General features: G+C 41.8%; 1 protein-coding gene across 1 annotated transcript in view; it reads right to left on the minus strand.

Moving 5' to 3' along the window:
- The window catches only part of LOC147684931 (cyclin-D1-binding protein 1 homolog), a 484,280-nt gene that overhangs the window by 19,699 nt on the left and 447,993 nt on the right, over positions 1–16,588 (minus strand). The window contains exons 6-9 of the mRNA XM_086939740.1: positions 3,624–3,697; positions 3,205–3,281; positions 2,510–2,754; positions 1,970–2,030 (exon numbers count right to left, since the gene is read on the minus strand). Of these exons, the coding sequence (XP_086795866.1) occupies positions 1,970–2,030; positions 2,510–2,754; positions 3,205–3,281; positions 3,624–3,697 (457 nt within the window). The remainder of the gene's footprint in view (positions 1–1,969; positions 2,031–2,509; positions 2,755–3,204; positions 3,282–3,623; positions 3,698–16,588) is intronic.

Consider the following 16,588-nt stretch of genomic DNA (forward strand, 5'->3'; position numbering starts at 1 on the left):
GACTCCAGAAACTTTGGAGGACTGCCTGCCTTCGATAAAGACCCAAGAGCTCTGTGGGACAGCAGAACTGATCCCTGCATCTTTCAGCAACTCCAAAAAGGTGCACCCTGCGCCCAGCAGCCTTCCTGCCACTGGTGGTGTACTGTTGGTGCTACCTTGGACCTTGCCCACTACTCACCATAACTCCTGCAGATTGGTCCTGTAAAGCGCTCTATTATATCCATTTCTAAAACTTGTTCTTCCTTTCCACAACTTAAAAATTGCACGGAGTACACTTTCTGAACTGAAAAGAATTCCTATTCAGAAATGTACTTACTGAACGATTTTCTTCTGATGCCCGAACATATATAAAGATAGTTGCTAATTTTAGAAATGAGTGTGGATCTCCTTCTTGACCATGTATCTCATTTATTGACTATTTCAGCAAAAACGCTTCCGATGGTGGCTTCCTTGACATTTTTACTTTACTGATTTTTCCCCAAAACCACAACCAAACTCACAGAGTGAGGGTTTGGTTTTGAAAGGCAAAAAAATGGTCCAGATATGCAGCGAATTCTTTTCCCTCAGGACCAGTGTTGATTTTTCTAGGCCTGGTAATGAAAATATGAATTGACTGAAAGGCCCCACATATGATGGACCTCCCGAGGCATGAAAAGTGATGGCCCAGTTACAGAAGGGCCCCACGAGACCCCAACAGTGTTCAAACAGCAGATCCCCACCTCCACTAATAAGGAGGAACTGTGAGCTTGTTCAGGTGGGAGCTTCCCCTCCACCAATTTGAGCCAGAGCTCCCACTTCACCAAACCCTACCATAGGCCCTAAATTTCTATCAGTGCAGCATATGGTGGATTCTGACGAGCAACCGCCTCCACACTCTGCACTATGGGAAGTAAAATGCTGAACTTAACAGATAAGCAGTTTTCAGAGTTCAGATATATAGAGAGATCACCTTCTCCCCAAGTAAATTGAACCCCACTTCCTTGCCAGCTGCTCACTAGAGGCTGTAATGTCTACATTTCGAAGGGCAAGGCAACACCAAAACTGAAGTTGGGAGACATCCATTATGACAAATATATGAAGGTTAACAGACTGGGTGCAAAGCCGTTTCAGCTATCTTTTAGTATTCACAGAGACAGCCTGGAGGAGAGCAGGGCCGAGATACAGCTCAGTGCTATACCCAAGTTAATTGTTTATTTTCCAATACAGATTGGCATCTGTATTTCACGGATTCTAAATATGGGCTGAAGAACAAAGTACACCGACAAGACAGTGGTTATTCAGCTTTAGAAATGCATTGGGCTATTCTTGGTGCCCAATATCCTTTTGAGAAAGGAAGGCCATGGAGGAGTTGGTGTTGTTATATGTTCTTTGATAACCTGAAGCCCAAAGGCAAGAGGGAAAACTTTGTCTAGGTAATCGAGAACCCCCAGTCATGAATTGCTTTCAGAATAATCTGTAGCCAAAAGAAACAAGTTGTGGCACCGAATGAAGTGAGAAGACCTGGACATGGTTACACTACAAAACAAGTCACCCCTTGGGAAGGAAATGAGTGCACACATATTCCATGGTCTCTATGATGCATCTGTGGTGAGGCGCACTGGATTCAAAGTTAGAAAAGATTAACCCGGCCCGAAAGTAGGCCAGATGAGAGCTAGTGATTTGACCTGTATGGTAACAATCTTACAGAGGCCAAGTTAAAATATGTCTAAGCTGCTGACCTTGACAACAAGCCCAGTATTGGACCCAACCTAAGCTTGCTGAGTCCAAACAGAATCAGTGACTTAAGCTTAAGGTCTTGAATCAGCTGCAGTGAGGGGGAAAAGGGGAAGAAGAGGACAGCAGAGGGAGAGGGTGTGTTGTTGGGTGTATGCGTATGTTTTGGTTTTGCAAGCATTTGGAACGTGGTGAAGTAGTTTCCTTTCAGTGATTGGTTCTTTCAAGTAATGTTTATTGAAGAACAAGTACTTACATTCAGACGCACAGGTAGATGGTTCATGGGAGGGTACATGCTCAGGGCCAGCTCATCAACGCTTAAGACAAGGGGAGAAGGATAGAAAACAAAAGTAAAATGCAGAAAAACAACTCATTACCAAGCAGTGAAAATTAACAAGTGGAAGAGTAATAGTGAATCAACTCCTCAGTGGAGGCAATTTGCCAAAGACACTAATAAATGACAAATTAGATGTGCATCATTATATGTAGGCAAATCTTAACTCAGCTGCGCCATCCCAATTCCCTATCAAAGCAATGCAGACCAGTTTGCCCCTCATGGAAAGTAGGCAGATGAACAATGGATCTCAATGACCAACCTCTCCCATCTCAAGTGAAGATGCAAAAGTCATACCCTCTATCTAGAAAGGTATCTGCCCGGTAACATCCACCTGCTGTCAATCAGTCAGGCACCTAGCATATACTACACATTAACTCTCGCTCTACCAAGACAGAGACTGCAAAACGAACACCCCATCTTACGCACAGTCCTACACCAACAGAAACCCGAAATATTTACCTCTCATTTGCAATATCTGCAAGGTCGTCCAACTGAGCCACGTGTTCTTGGGTGTCTGCCTTCCCGTGGGCCTTGAGTGCTGTAATCGCTTTCTTTAGACATGCTTTAGTGGCCTTCATCAGTCCTATACAGGGCGCATGGATTTGTCGATCTGCCTCAGACCAGTAAGTGTCCCGATTGCCCCGAGCTCCCAACTCTTCATCTTCTAAAATATCCGCAAAGGGATCTGTATCATCGTCCAGAGCCTAAAGAGAAAAGTGAAGTCAAAGTAAAGGACAGACTGATAAGAAGGAAGCAGAGATGCTCTATTCGGGTGTGTCTGAGAATGAAGAGACAGAATGTAGGTAGGCCTGGTGACAAAAGGCCAAAACAGCTATAGAGGAAATAAGGAATTACAAAAAAGGTATGCAATGGAAAAAGAGGAAGCAAACTGTAAAACTATCAGACATGTACACCCATAAAACAGGCAGAAACACAATAAAAGAAACTTTCGATCATTAAAATGTCAGAAGAGGTTTTAAAAAAAACAGACGAGGGTTGGAGGGGTTGACTATGGGCATGAACCATGCAAAGAAAAAATGTCTCCTTACTTGGGTGCTGAAAGAGAAAAACAGAGGTGTATTACCTGGGGCAAAGCTCTGTCTCTAGCCCCAGAGGTCCAAAGAAGCCATCAAGAAAATGAAATGCGGATTCACCTGTTCCATCTCTTCTAGAGGATCCTTCACAATCCCAAGATACGAAGTGAGTACTGCCAGCACAGCGGCTTGATTATCTAGAGAAAGAGAGACAGATGTGGAACGGAGCGCGCCAAAATAACGTGTTAATACCAGTATAACTGAACTTCGTCCCGTAACCCTCCTAAGAGTTCATTAGAGGCACAGTCCATACATACACAATTCTGGCTGGCATTTATAGTCTAGAATCATTAGTTGAGTCAATGCTTGATTTTCGAGAACCTAAACATTCCAGATTGCAGTATATCACATGGCTTGCATCTGTCAGGTGTATGTTTGAAGATATAATCCAGCACTACATTACCTGTTCAAGGTACTTCTAAAACAGGAATGTTTGCATATTATATAAGCAGTCACATAGAATTCGGCCTTGATCATACCTCTAGGTAGATTGATCACCAACTCACACGCCTCCCACACTCCACAAGTAGACATCAACTGCTCCCGAGAAATACTGAAAGGAAGTTAAAAAAAAGCACACTACAGTTAGCCTGTGGAGGCCTGTGGATGCCTACCTGCATGAGGTATAAGGATGGCAGAACTTGTAATTTCAATGTTAAGTCATAGTGGAAATGTACTAGCACTGCTGGCTCTCGCTGCCTTCTGGGAGCCAGTCTGCGACATGGTGGGTAGTTACTGACATAAACTACCCTTGTATTTTCAAGTCCAAAGTTTGGATTTATTCAAACACATAAAGACAGATAAAATGGGCAATAGATTTGCTGATTTGGTGTGGGTGCTGGCTAAGAAGCCAATACACATGTATTGGAGGTCATCGCAAGCCTCACACCTCGATGCCTGAACCATAGAGCTGCTTAAATGGGCAGGGGTGGGCACTCTCCACGTTCTGCAGAGTAGGAGCAGTGGAGCTGTGGGCATAGATCTGTTGAATACCATGGTGTAACCCTAGAAGTCAAAAGAGGACACCCATCCCCCGTAGACATCTCTGAGCACGCAGACTGTTATTTGTGCTGGAGTCTTTACTGTTAACCTTTCTATATGTTGACAGGCAAGACCGTCCTACAAAGTATGTATTCTTAAGGTCTGCTCTTCACTTAATCATATCTTTATTGTTGCTGCCTGGTCCTAACCACCAAGGGAAAAAGTGCTTCTTTTTTCTTTCCTTTTCATGTACGCTTGTGTTAATAAAGTATGTTAACCATCTATAAACATGATTATCATTAATGTTAGCATTGCTCCATTTCAAACTGGTTGTCTGTTTGCAATGTATAACCACAATATACGGACATTAATATGTAGGTTGGTAGTTAAGCTATACAAGTGCATTAAAAAATTAAACTGATTTTAAAAAAAGCCCTCGAGGAATAACCTAAGGGAGACAAGAAAAGCTCCCATAAGTGGTCCACTAAAATCCATCATATTCATGTGAACACATGCCAAAATAAAGTAGTGAAGATATTGCCAATGAACTAGAATATGTTTCCACAGGATTACATGTGTGTGTATTCACACAAGAGCAACATCAGTGTAGTGTAACAAGGAGAGATCTATGGCTGCCAACACACCTTAAGACAGTTTAGGTAAAAAATATGCATCATCACTTAAGTTTAATATTGTCTACAAAGAACATATAAATCACAACAAGAATGCTCAATTCTACTAAGAAAAATAAATTTTCCTTGCCTAAAAGGTAAATGATTACTAACAAATGTTCAAACGTGGGAAGTATAATACTCTCACTTCAAATTTCATAAAGAGCTCTTTTCTCATTTGTAAAACAGCAGCTTGCACGGCTCGGATCCAAATTTCAACAAGGAATAGTTGACGGTGTCCCTAACAGATATTACCACACAGAACAGAATTATGTCTGTTCAGTCAAGCCGGTTACGTACATATTAACCCCTTTACTGCTAAGGCAATATTTGAAGGCCCCTTTGTTTTCCATTGAAAGTCCATGACGAGTTACCCTTGTCATTAGCAGCCAAGAGGTTAAACTAAAAATCAAAGCTGCAGAATTCTGCAGTTAAAGGCATACTAAAATGTACTACAAGCACCTTAGGACTTTAAGCCGTGCTTCAATCATGAGGAAAGGAACATTATAGCAACATAAGGGCGGTCAAACGTATATCCTCTTTACGTTTGTTCAAATAGGCTTTTCATTATTATAAATGACTGTGTGTTTAGATGTCGCTTTGATGGTGGGTGAAAAACTGTTGGGAAAGACCAAAAGATGCAGCGGGAGAAAAGAGATGAATTATAGATGTTTGTTTGATGACTATGAGACTCCGAACATTGTTGAAAGTTGAATCCTTACTGAGCTGTACTTCAAACCTGAACTAGACAGCCATCTTGAGTAGGGCATAATGTAAAGGGGCCAAGATGGCAGTAGATGCACTCCTACTGAGAGCACATGATTCAATCTCATCTATTTAGCTTTAAATGCTTTTGTAGTGGAAGACACCCAAGGCATGGACAGCATCTGTCTGCATTTTTATGGGAATGTCAGTTGTGTACCTACTAACTGTTCAGGAATAGGGTCATCCCACTCACATCAAGCAGGATGTGACAGTTAAGCAGGACCTGAAACTTTAATGTAAAAAGGATCTTCCTAGAATTACATATTCTGTCAGGTTCAAATCGGTCATCTCTGTCCATTCGAATTAGACTAATGTTTGCTTCTGGGAGCAAGTTCACACCTCATTCATTCTAATTACTTGCAGGCCAAATTGGAAGAGTCAAGTGCAGATTTAGCGTCTAGAGACTTCAGGCAGGGCAAAAGTAACTTTTAGAAAGTTACTTTCCTGTAATATGTAGAGAAAAATCTGACTTCATTATTGAATTGGATTTTTAGTAACTATTAAAAAACAGTTTGTTAATAATTTTTCTAGCTATTTCCATTCCCGAGATACAGAATTAGTATTTAATATGCAATCCAAGAGCTCTCCCGTGGAACTGTCAATACTGACTCAGTGAAATAGCTTTATGGGGCTGGGCAATGTAAGGACATCTTAAACATTAAAAGTTTACATGTCCTACATTTACATACCATGCACCATGCTTTATGGACCATAAGGCCTACTTTGGGGTGACGTATAAATATTAAAATTAAGGTTGGGCCTGTCAAAAGGGGTCATTTTGGCAGGTCCAATGTTTGCTACTGTCTACTTGTGACATTTAACATATAAGCCCTAGGTACACTTTGGTACTATATACTAGGAAACTATAGGTATGTTAACTATGCCAATCAGGTGGATACCAATTTCATCATGTAGTAGGGGTAAAGAACGGAGTTCTATAGCCAGAAAAATAGAGTTCAGCAGAGGTATAACAAAATCTGAGGAAACCCTGTCAATCAAATACTAGATATGAAACGCATTCCATCTTCTAGAACCATTCAGTACCCCTGGAGAAGAGATTACACCATCATTCCCAAGGTGGGCAAGCCACTAGAGAGATGTGAATCATACAGACCCATGTCTCTGTTTAATATAGCGTTCAAAGTATTTGATGAGATCCCTGCTACCTATCTGCTGATGGTGACCGAGGTTTTAGTACACAAGGATCAATGTGGCTTTATGCAATGTAGATCAAGTATATATGTCATGTGCTTATCTAGGTTCCTGATCGATACTGTGACCTTATGCCCCTATTCGGCTATAAAGCCCTTTATTCCCTATATTGGCATAACCGTTCAAGTGCGATTTTCTGAAAAGTCATCTCTGGCCTCACACGAGCAGAGCCACAGAGCCACATTCCAGCATGACTCTCTGCTACTTCCTTTGCGACCAATTAGTGCAATGACAGAGCAGCAGTCACTATCTGATATTCCTAGATAACACTCCGAGTTCTTCAACAAGATAAAAACTTAGCAAACCTGGAAATCCCCGCTTGCTATGTTTTGATTAGTAATAGAACTCTAATGAGCAACTGATAGCTGCCACTTCCTAGTGACATCTTTAATTGACGTCTTATGTCCAGCAAACTTGCGTCAAACCCGGCACCTGTCAGGTATAAATATTACCAACGTTGCCTTAAGCAGTGTGCGTTGCCTGTTGCTGATGCCAGCTGCCTGCATGACCAGTGTTGGTAAAAACTAGCACTCTGTCGCTGCAGCCTGCTATCCTGTGGTGGTGAAGCTACTGATTACCATTATCGCCGCTACAGCGCGAACTGTGGTTCAGTACGCTTGAGGAGCCGTGCAGCCGTCCTCTGCGAAGACATCCAGCCCAGCTGCCCGCGGACGCTGTCACCCCTCCTTCCTCCAGACGCGCTGAGAGAAGCCGCTGCCTTTCTCGTGCAGAGAAATCCAGTCCCGGCGCTTCCGGTTTACCCTCGCGGGTGACTGGGATATCGAGAGAGACCCCTGAAGGAGATACCAATCCTCCATCATTCTATTCAGAGGTATGGTGTTGACTAAACCCTTAAAAGAGAATTCTTGAAACAAACCTTGGCAAAACCAACTTAACTTAAGCTACTTACTTACTCCCCTTTTCACGTGTTAGGCTTAGGTCAGGCACACCGGGGTAGGCTTAGTTAGAAGCACCAGTTGAGTATGTTAGCCTAATGTATATATGACTGTATATATGTTTTATTACTTTTAAACCATTGTATGGCTAAGAAACCATATCAATGCTTTTACAGTTCTATTTCGCAATTCTTATCTTACTGTACGTACTTTTTATAATAACAGTTATTGCAATTGTGGCAATACATTTCTCTTGTATGAGAAGAAAGACTGTTCAATAAATGTTAACCTTTATTGATAAACGCCCGTCTCTCTATTCTCTACATATTGTGAAAGTAAACTGCACCAGACTGACTGAGTGAAATCTATGTCTATTGTTTCACACGACCCTAGAGATCGACTCTTGATCTGAGGAGCAAAGTTGTCATGTTGCACGGTTGTTGGAAAACTGAATCCCTTCTTGTCTGTGCCAAGGAAGCTGATCACTTCCTATGCAGAGAAGAAAGTTTCCAGTGACCTCTGAGCTAGTTGGTAACACAACCCAATTAAGTTTAGCATAGTCAGTGGAGGCCTGGAATATAGCCAGTTCCACGTCGATACTACTGTTTATGTTATTCCAATGCGCAGGGCCTAGTGGGAAACTAGGAACTACACTACATGGCGCCCAACGTTTGGTAAGGCGATAAACTAACGTAAGACTTGTAGAGTAACTCAGTCGTGCATATTTCACACCCCTTTCTCCCGTAAAAACTCCAATAGACGTCTGGAGTGGGTGAAAGGTTAAAATCCGCCCGACCTTAGTAGGAAGAGATTCCTATGTAAAGCTCCGGTTTATTCAACGTTGAAGGATACAGTGTTCCAAAATATTGTGCATCTAATCTTTGTCTCCTTGGAGACCTACTCTGCAAAAACTGCATTTATAAAATGTCAGACAATGAAGGAGCAGCTAGGCTGGCTTCCATACTAATAGAGGAAGACACGAGTCTCCTACAAGCAGACCCGGATGCTATTATCATCCCGGTCCAGTTAAGAAGATCTATAACTTTAAAACTTATAGAAAACGGACTGCCACCTCAAGGTGGTACAGTAATTTTCGTGATAGAGGCTCACGAGTATCGGCAGACAGAGGTATTCTATTCATGGATAAACTTTCCAGCGGTAAACGCTATAACACAAGAGTTTCACTATTACAAAATAGAGGAACCTCCGGGAGAGTACGCTCCTTTCGAGGAGATTGAAATCCCACTTAAATTTCAAGAGCACCTGCTCTGGTTTAATGGCGCCCTAAAACACAATAATCACATAACTAGGCTCGGTCCTCTAGGCAGACCAGGAGCTACGTGGCCGGTTCTAGCCAGCTACACACCACATCCTGACATTATAAAAATGTCCAAGGAAGAGCTGTTAGCACAGCTAAACACATTAATAAAAATACATAGGCAATTAGTCCAATATGTAATACGGACTGCAACAGTCCAGCCAGCTGTTAATACACCACAGCTGACCCCTCATCAGGGGAACACTAATAAAATTACACCACAGAACATACAGTCATGTCTTGGTAAAACACCCGTAAAACGGGAACAAATTCCTTTCTGGTTAGCCCAGAAAATCACTCAAATAGAGGCAGTATTTCCTGATACTACCCCTATTGAGAAACACAGAATCTTGACCATCTGCCTTCCTATGGGAATCGCACCACACGTGGAGGACTGCGACACTTGGGGTACAGTCTTTGCTTCCATTTACACAAAAACACACGGTGTTCCGTCTATGGCGGTAATACCAGACGTGCTAAAACAGATTCAAAATGAATTCGGTCCAGAACCAGCTTTAAATCTAGGTATGAAATTACTGAAAGACTTCAAGCAGGTCACGGCTATATTATTAGCCAATGTAAAGGGAGAAGCAGCATCTGTGGCGATTCGCCAGAAGTTGAGGGAAACAGATATAAAAGATCCTGTTGAGCTTGCAAAAATCATAGAAAAATGCTATGAAGAATTAGGTAGAGACAGCTTGGGTGGAAAACCAGTTAAGCCCCAACTGCTCGAAAATCCTGAAAAATTATTTATTAAAAATAATTTAAACACTCCTAAAAAGAGCTGGGATGGAAATAAACAATCCACTCCCAAGGAAAAAGTTTTCCAGTCCAGAGGAAGGTCTCCTCGACGGAGGGAAAGAACTCCGACTCGAGAACGCCAGTCTCCCCAACGGGAGCCCTCTGAGAAAAGATATAACCTTAGAAATAGGGATAATATAAAAAAAACCTGATAGATATCAAAGTATTGATACACGTCCCTCTCGATCTCTTCCACAGAATTCGGAAAGAAGAGGACGGTCAGACCCAGGAGAGCACACCAAGTCCAAAGACAAGGAACCTGCTCAAAATAAGAAATCTCAATTTCCTAAAAAGAAGGTAGCCAGTATTAGAGTAATCAACCATGCCGAGAATACTGAGGACACAGTTGAGAAACGGGGAGTGGGCATTGACAATGTTGGACAGTGCAGCAGAGATCAGTATAGCGCGCAAGAACTTGATGAGTCATCTGGAGACAGTGGACACGAATGAATACATTCAGGTTGAAACTGCCGACGCCAGACTTAGCGAGCCCCATAAAATATACGAAATAACATTGCGTATGGAGGGTGATAAGACTAGGAAAATTAAGGGTCTATTTTGGGATAAGCTCTCAAAAGGCTATGATATTCTGTTAGCTGAAAAAGATTGGCCCCCGGAGTTTGTCAGGGAGTGCCCTCGTGGCGAAGAAGTGATTATGCCTGCCTTCTCGAATCACATTCCGATTCATAAAAAATACACATATGCAAGGAAATGGGCAGTAGCCCAGGCACCTGCATTGTATAAAAATCATGTAGGATGGGATGAGGACTCACCGCCTCACAAAATCCAACTAAAAAGTGAACCAACTGCCCAACGGCAGTATCCCATAAAGCAAGAAGCTAAAAAACAGGTCAGGGAGATCTTAGATCAACTTGAGTACCAGGGGGTGATTGAAACATGCACCTCTCAAATGAACAATCCTTTGTTTCCTGTCTCCAAGCCAGACAATTCATATCGTCTAGTTTTGGACTACAGACACCTTAATACATGTTGCAAAACTTTTGCAGTACAAAACTCGCATAGTGCAGCCCTAATGAATAACATAGTTAGGAAAAAATACAAAACAACATTAGACATTTCTAATGGTTTCTTTTGTCAAAACATTGCACCAGAAAGCAGATACTTGACCGCTTTCTCCGCATTTGGGTCGCAGAAAAAATTCTGTCGACTCCCACAGGGGTTCAAGAACAGCCCAGGACTATTCTCAGCTAGGGTAACAGAGTTACTACAAATCTATGATGATGAAGCACTATCTTACGTAGATGATATTTATCTCACAGATGACGACTTGGATACTCACTTGAAGAGAGTGAACACCATTATACTTGGGTTCGCAGCAGAGGGTTACAAATTCAACTTTAAAAAGTCCCGAATTGCCCATCTGACAGTACTGTTTTTAGGGTACGAATTATCAAGTGAAGGGAAAAGCCTAGCGGACAACTTCTTAGAGAAGTGCGCTGTACTCCAAGCTCCAAAAACGCTGAAGAATTTACAATCAATACTAGGTTTTCTGAATTTCGGAAGAACTTACATCCTAAATTACGCAGAGAGGGTTAAACCTCTCTACGAACTAATTAAACCTGATTTAAAACAAATCAATTGGACTCAAAAACACACAGAAATTTTGAGATCACTGCAAACAGACATGTTAGCAAAAACAAAATTAGATACACGTGACAACACACGTGATCTTGTAATCCGAGTCATCCCAGGAAGATGCGGATTCACATACCTAACCTCTAATGAGGGAGAAAAGGTACCAATTTCAATTAAATCTCACTTGTACACACAAGCAGAAAAAACATTCAGTCGCACAGAAAGAACTGTGAACGCAGTGCAAATCGCATTAGCAAATGAACGAGAACTAGCACACGGCAAACGGATTAATATCCTTACAGCGGAATCCGCCTTCGAAGCGCTATTCAGCCCAGTAAACCTGCCTACAGTGTCACTGGATCCAAAATGGATACAGTGCATAGATTCTCTAGGAGCGGAAGACGTGAAATACTATTTCGCCCCGCAATACACAGAACTGAATGATTTAGAATATGAAGAAGAATATCCTCTTCCAATCGAAATCCTGCCTCTCCCACAATCCGCCTGTATAATCTACACAGATAGCTTTGTACAGCATTTCAATGTAGAGAGAAAATCCTACGATGCAGCATGTGCGATCATTAAATGTCGTTGGCTGTGCGGTAAAATCAAACCGAAAATAACAAAAACTGAATCAGTTAAGTACTGTTCGGCTCAAAGAACTGAAATCAGATCTTTAAAGATGGCGCTCGAAAATGCAGAACGCGAATTCCCCACACTTATCGTGTGCGATTCTCATTTTTGCGTCAATTCTTACAATAACAAACTGCAGAGTTGGATCGAAAACGACTACAAAGATGACACAGGTGCCACAATAAAGCATAAATTGCTTTGGGAACAAGTAGCTCTTTTACACAAAGAACTACAAAAGACTCACGTGATTCACGCACAGAGTCTTCAGCGTGATGGCGTTCACGTTGCAGGGAATTCATTGGCTAATACAGCCACCGCGGAAGCAACTAACCCGGCTTCCGTAGCCACAAAAAAGCGTACAGATAAGTATATAGACGGGGAAACCATGCTGGCAGTAAGAACGACCGTAAAAGGCGACTGTGCAGCACTACCCGTAAACTATCCACTCAATTATGCATACATAATCGATGCAAACTCCGTTCCGTTTGCTCGAATCCCTGGAGTGGGGGATAGAGTAATTCCAAACACGAACAGGAGAATATTTTTAATAGCAGACGCACACATGGGTTTGGGTCTTAGGCACAGAAAGATTAAGGAATCACTGACTGAATTACAATCAATATTCTGGTGGCCGGGAATGAGTGTAGAACACCAAATATATGCAAACAACTGTGAAGACTGTAATAGGGATCGCAGTGGCGAACCTTGCTACCGGCTACCAATCAGAAAGAGCGTAACGCTGCCTACACCCCATCCTGCGTCCTATTAATAGTTAAGACGAAAAGCACTTAAAAAATGGGGCCACCAGCACTCGGCTGACGCCTAGAACTGTTATAAAAGATTAGCGAGTCCATATCGGCACATACGCAATTACCACGTTCCATTCTGACCAGGGTCCTGCTTTCAGCTCTCGAGCCTATAAGGAGGCAATGGCCAGCATGGGAATTGGATTGTGGTATTCTTGTCCGTCGCACAAGTGTGGTAGAAAGAAAAAACCGGGACATAAAGCAATCTATAACAGCGAAGGTATTAGGTTCAGGCGCTGGGTGGGTCAAACATTTAATAAGTGTCCAGACTAGTCTTAACAACATGCCAAGAAATTCTCTAAAAGGTTTCAGCCCATACGAACTATTGTTCGGAATAAGAATGAACGTTCAGGACCTCGATAGTCAGATGTCAGTGGTACAAAAAGAAACAAAGCAGTTTGAAGTAAAAGACCGTTTGGCTGTTTTACAGGAACTGAATGAAACAAGAAAATCATTAAGCAACATAAAGTTAAAGCAACAGCCAAGTACCACTGACGAGGCACCACCCGCAACAGCCCCAGCAAGGCCTGTCTGGATTCCAAAGATTGGGGATCTAGTCAGAGAAAAGATCGCGGTTAAGAAGGAATTTGGGCCTTCTTACAGAAAAGCAGTACCTGTCTTAGCAGTCACCGGAACAAGATCAGTTGTGCTACCGCCCCTTGCTGGTAAAAAGGAGAACAGAATCGTGTCCATCGATCTGGTAAAACCACAAGCATGTGGCCTATAATCAACAGTAGGCCCAGTGGACTCCCAAGAAACAACAGAATACCCAAACTTGCAACAATCCAAGAGGTTCAAACTGAAAGACTCATCACATTCGATCAGCCTGCAGTGCACAATGAAGGACTATGCAATAATGCCATGGAACTCGTGCCTCTTGAAACACAGATTGAAACAGTTCGTCAAGAAACACCAGTCTACACTAATGTGGCATCAGAAAGTGCTACCGAGAGACAGATTGAAAGAACAATCCCATCAATTGACAGAACTGCCTCTGGTTATTTCATCAACTTCGACAACTTCTCTGAAGATGAAAACGACCCCGAAGTGATGCCAGAAACAAAAAAGTCTTTTAAAGAAAAAGCAACGGAACTCTTTCATCAACTAAAGGAAATCTACCTTATTTCCCCTTGGCTAGAGTTCTGGTTCGGTCTAGGTGTATTTTTCCTCCTGCTTTGGCTCATCATGGTACTGTGTTTGGGAAAATTCATTGAAGGAAAATATATTACAATGGACACAGCAAGTCAGAACATCAACCTAGTCCTGAAACCACACAGATCATCCCACGTGAAGAAAAGAGAACTGTCAACAGTAAATGTCACAGCAATTCCAATACCTGGTGGGGTAGTATGGGAGAAAACAGACTATGAGATCTACGGTCCGGTCGAAATCCTGAAGTATCCTCATCAACTAAAGGTTTCCTTAAGTGACTTTGTTACACCAAGTACATTCTCTGATGATTGGGACTTTAACAGTATTAATGACATGATGTCTGATTTAGTTATGTCAGCTAGATTCACAGATCATGATTATTTACAAGGTTCATCTAGTTATGAGCAGTTATTCTGTTATACCCACTATGGTGATCACTACTTGCATAAATCTGCACAGCCTAGAAATGTTTTTATGTATAACCAATGGGAACATTGTTCTACACCACCTAAAAGCAGTTCTAAAGCATTTTTTGAGAAATTCAGATATTTTTCAGGGTTTAACACCAGTGATGCAGAAACGTTTTATTACAAACTGTTAGATAAAACAGGAATGAAAACAATGCTGACAAATTCTAAATTGATTTATTCAGAAGCATTTTATGACAAAATGATGACATTTGGTTTTGATTATTGGAAAAATAATATTGAAACGAAAACGATTTGGGGTACAAAAGATTGGCAGGTGCAAGGCTTAGAAGCACTATTTAGAACCTGCATGATACCAGAACAAATGTTATTTTTAAATGACACTGTACACCAAACATCCTGTCTTGGCCTAGCTAAGAACAAAGAAATGAAAACACCGTCTATACCAAAGCCAATAGCTGAGAATGCAACTGCAGATACTGAGTTAGACGTGTCACACATTTTACATTTCAACAGAACACATCCTGATTGGAAAAAGTGGTTAATCTGGCCTACAGACACAAATAGCTGTCAAGATAGATTCCTGAATAAAACACAGGGTTTAAAAATGACCAGATTAGACTCAAGATATTCCCAGAGACAACATCCAGGGGTTATAACAACATACAGTGTAGGTAAACTCTGCCTAGAATGGCTAGCTACATCCACACTGGCTGAAATTAAGCAACACTTGTCTTTATTAAAAGATGGTGCTGATTTGCGCGATTTCATTCTTGGACCACGCAAACAGCGTCAAAAGCGTTTCATAGCGACCAGCATCTATGCTGCTTACAACGAGGCTTGGAAAGTAAAGCAAATTGAAACTGCTGAAAAAATACGAGAAATTGATCGTATTAATTTGGAGAAATCACTTTCTGTGGTAGACAATGGGTTAATGACTCTGTCTTCCAGAATATATTCTTTGGACAATATTGTATCCTCTGCCTTTGATGTGATAGACAGAGATTTGCTAATGTTACAACATGGCCAGTCTCAATTACGCTCTATTATAGAACTAGGCTGGACGCTGCAAAATCTTCGTTCAGGCTATGTGCCTTGGCGTTTAATCAACACAACGTCATTGTTTTCCATTTTTAACCATTACTGATAAACAGATCAGTTTGGCACAGAAAGGAGCAGACTATACAATCTTGAGCATCGAGAAACTCGAGCGATTACCATTGACAATGTCAGAGAGCCCTGTCATTGAATGGATAATACACGGAATTATCACAATTCCGATAACAACTTTCCAATTTCATAAGTGCCTTGAATACATACCTGCTGGCCAGTATGAACAATTGGGTAAAGGCTATATAAAATCCGAATGGAAATTACCATACACTCATTCTTGCTACAGTGACAGCGACAAAAATGTATTTCTTAGTGGTGACAACTGTAAACACTCACTAAGCGGTATACTTTTGTGTCAGGGTATTAATTTACACGGAGCATGTGATGGAAATTCAAACAACCTTTCATGCCACCAGCTAGTCACACCTGCAACTCAGATAGAGCCCTTCTTTATGCAACTCGCAAACGGGAGTTACATTCTAAGAACGGATCACAGGTGCTGTGGCCTCGCGCCCGGACTAAGTTATCTAGTAGAAGTAACGTCCATGGTCAAATGCTGTATGCAAGCATTGTTCCCGAGCGGGCCTCCAGACATAGTGACTCCCATCTGGCCTCGTCTGAATCTCTATTCTATACGAATTGATACATTAAGCAAAATGAAATCTGTGCTTTTACAGACAACAGTGCCTATAACGTCATCTAAAGAGACGTATGATCTTCTAGTCGCAAGGACGGCTACTGAAGTCCATGACCTTTTATCAACAAATTGCCCCGTGCATTTCGTACAAATGCTCGAGCAACTCCTTAACATGTCTAGTGCCACGAGCATCCCAGGCATATTTAAGACAGTCTTTACAGGACTGCTAACACCCTTCCAGGCAATTTTGGGAATATTTCCTAATTTTGTGCACTCCATTTTTGGTGGTATTCCACTATTTTTTGGACTCATCGCAGGGATTCTATTTTTGACCATCCTGCTACGTTATGGCAAGCCTCGGCTCAGACATAGCTCCCATGGGAATGGAAGAGACAATCCTAGCAATGCGCTACAGGGACAGGATAACTAACGTCC

This window comes from Lissotriton vulgaris, chromosome 10 (assembly GCF_964263255.1).
Source record: "Lissotriton vulgaris chromosome 10, aLisVul1.2, whole genome shotgun sequence".
Taxonomy (NCBI): Eukaryota; Metazoa; Chordata; class Amphibia; order Caudata; family Salamandridae; genus Lissotriton; species Lissotriton vulgaris.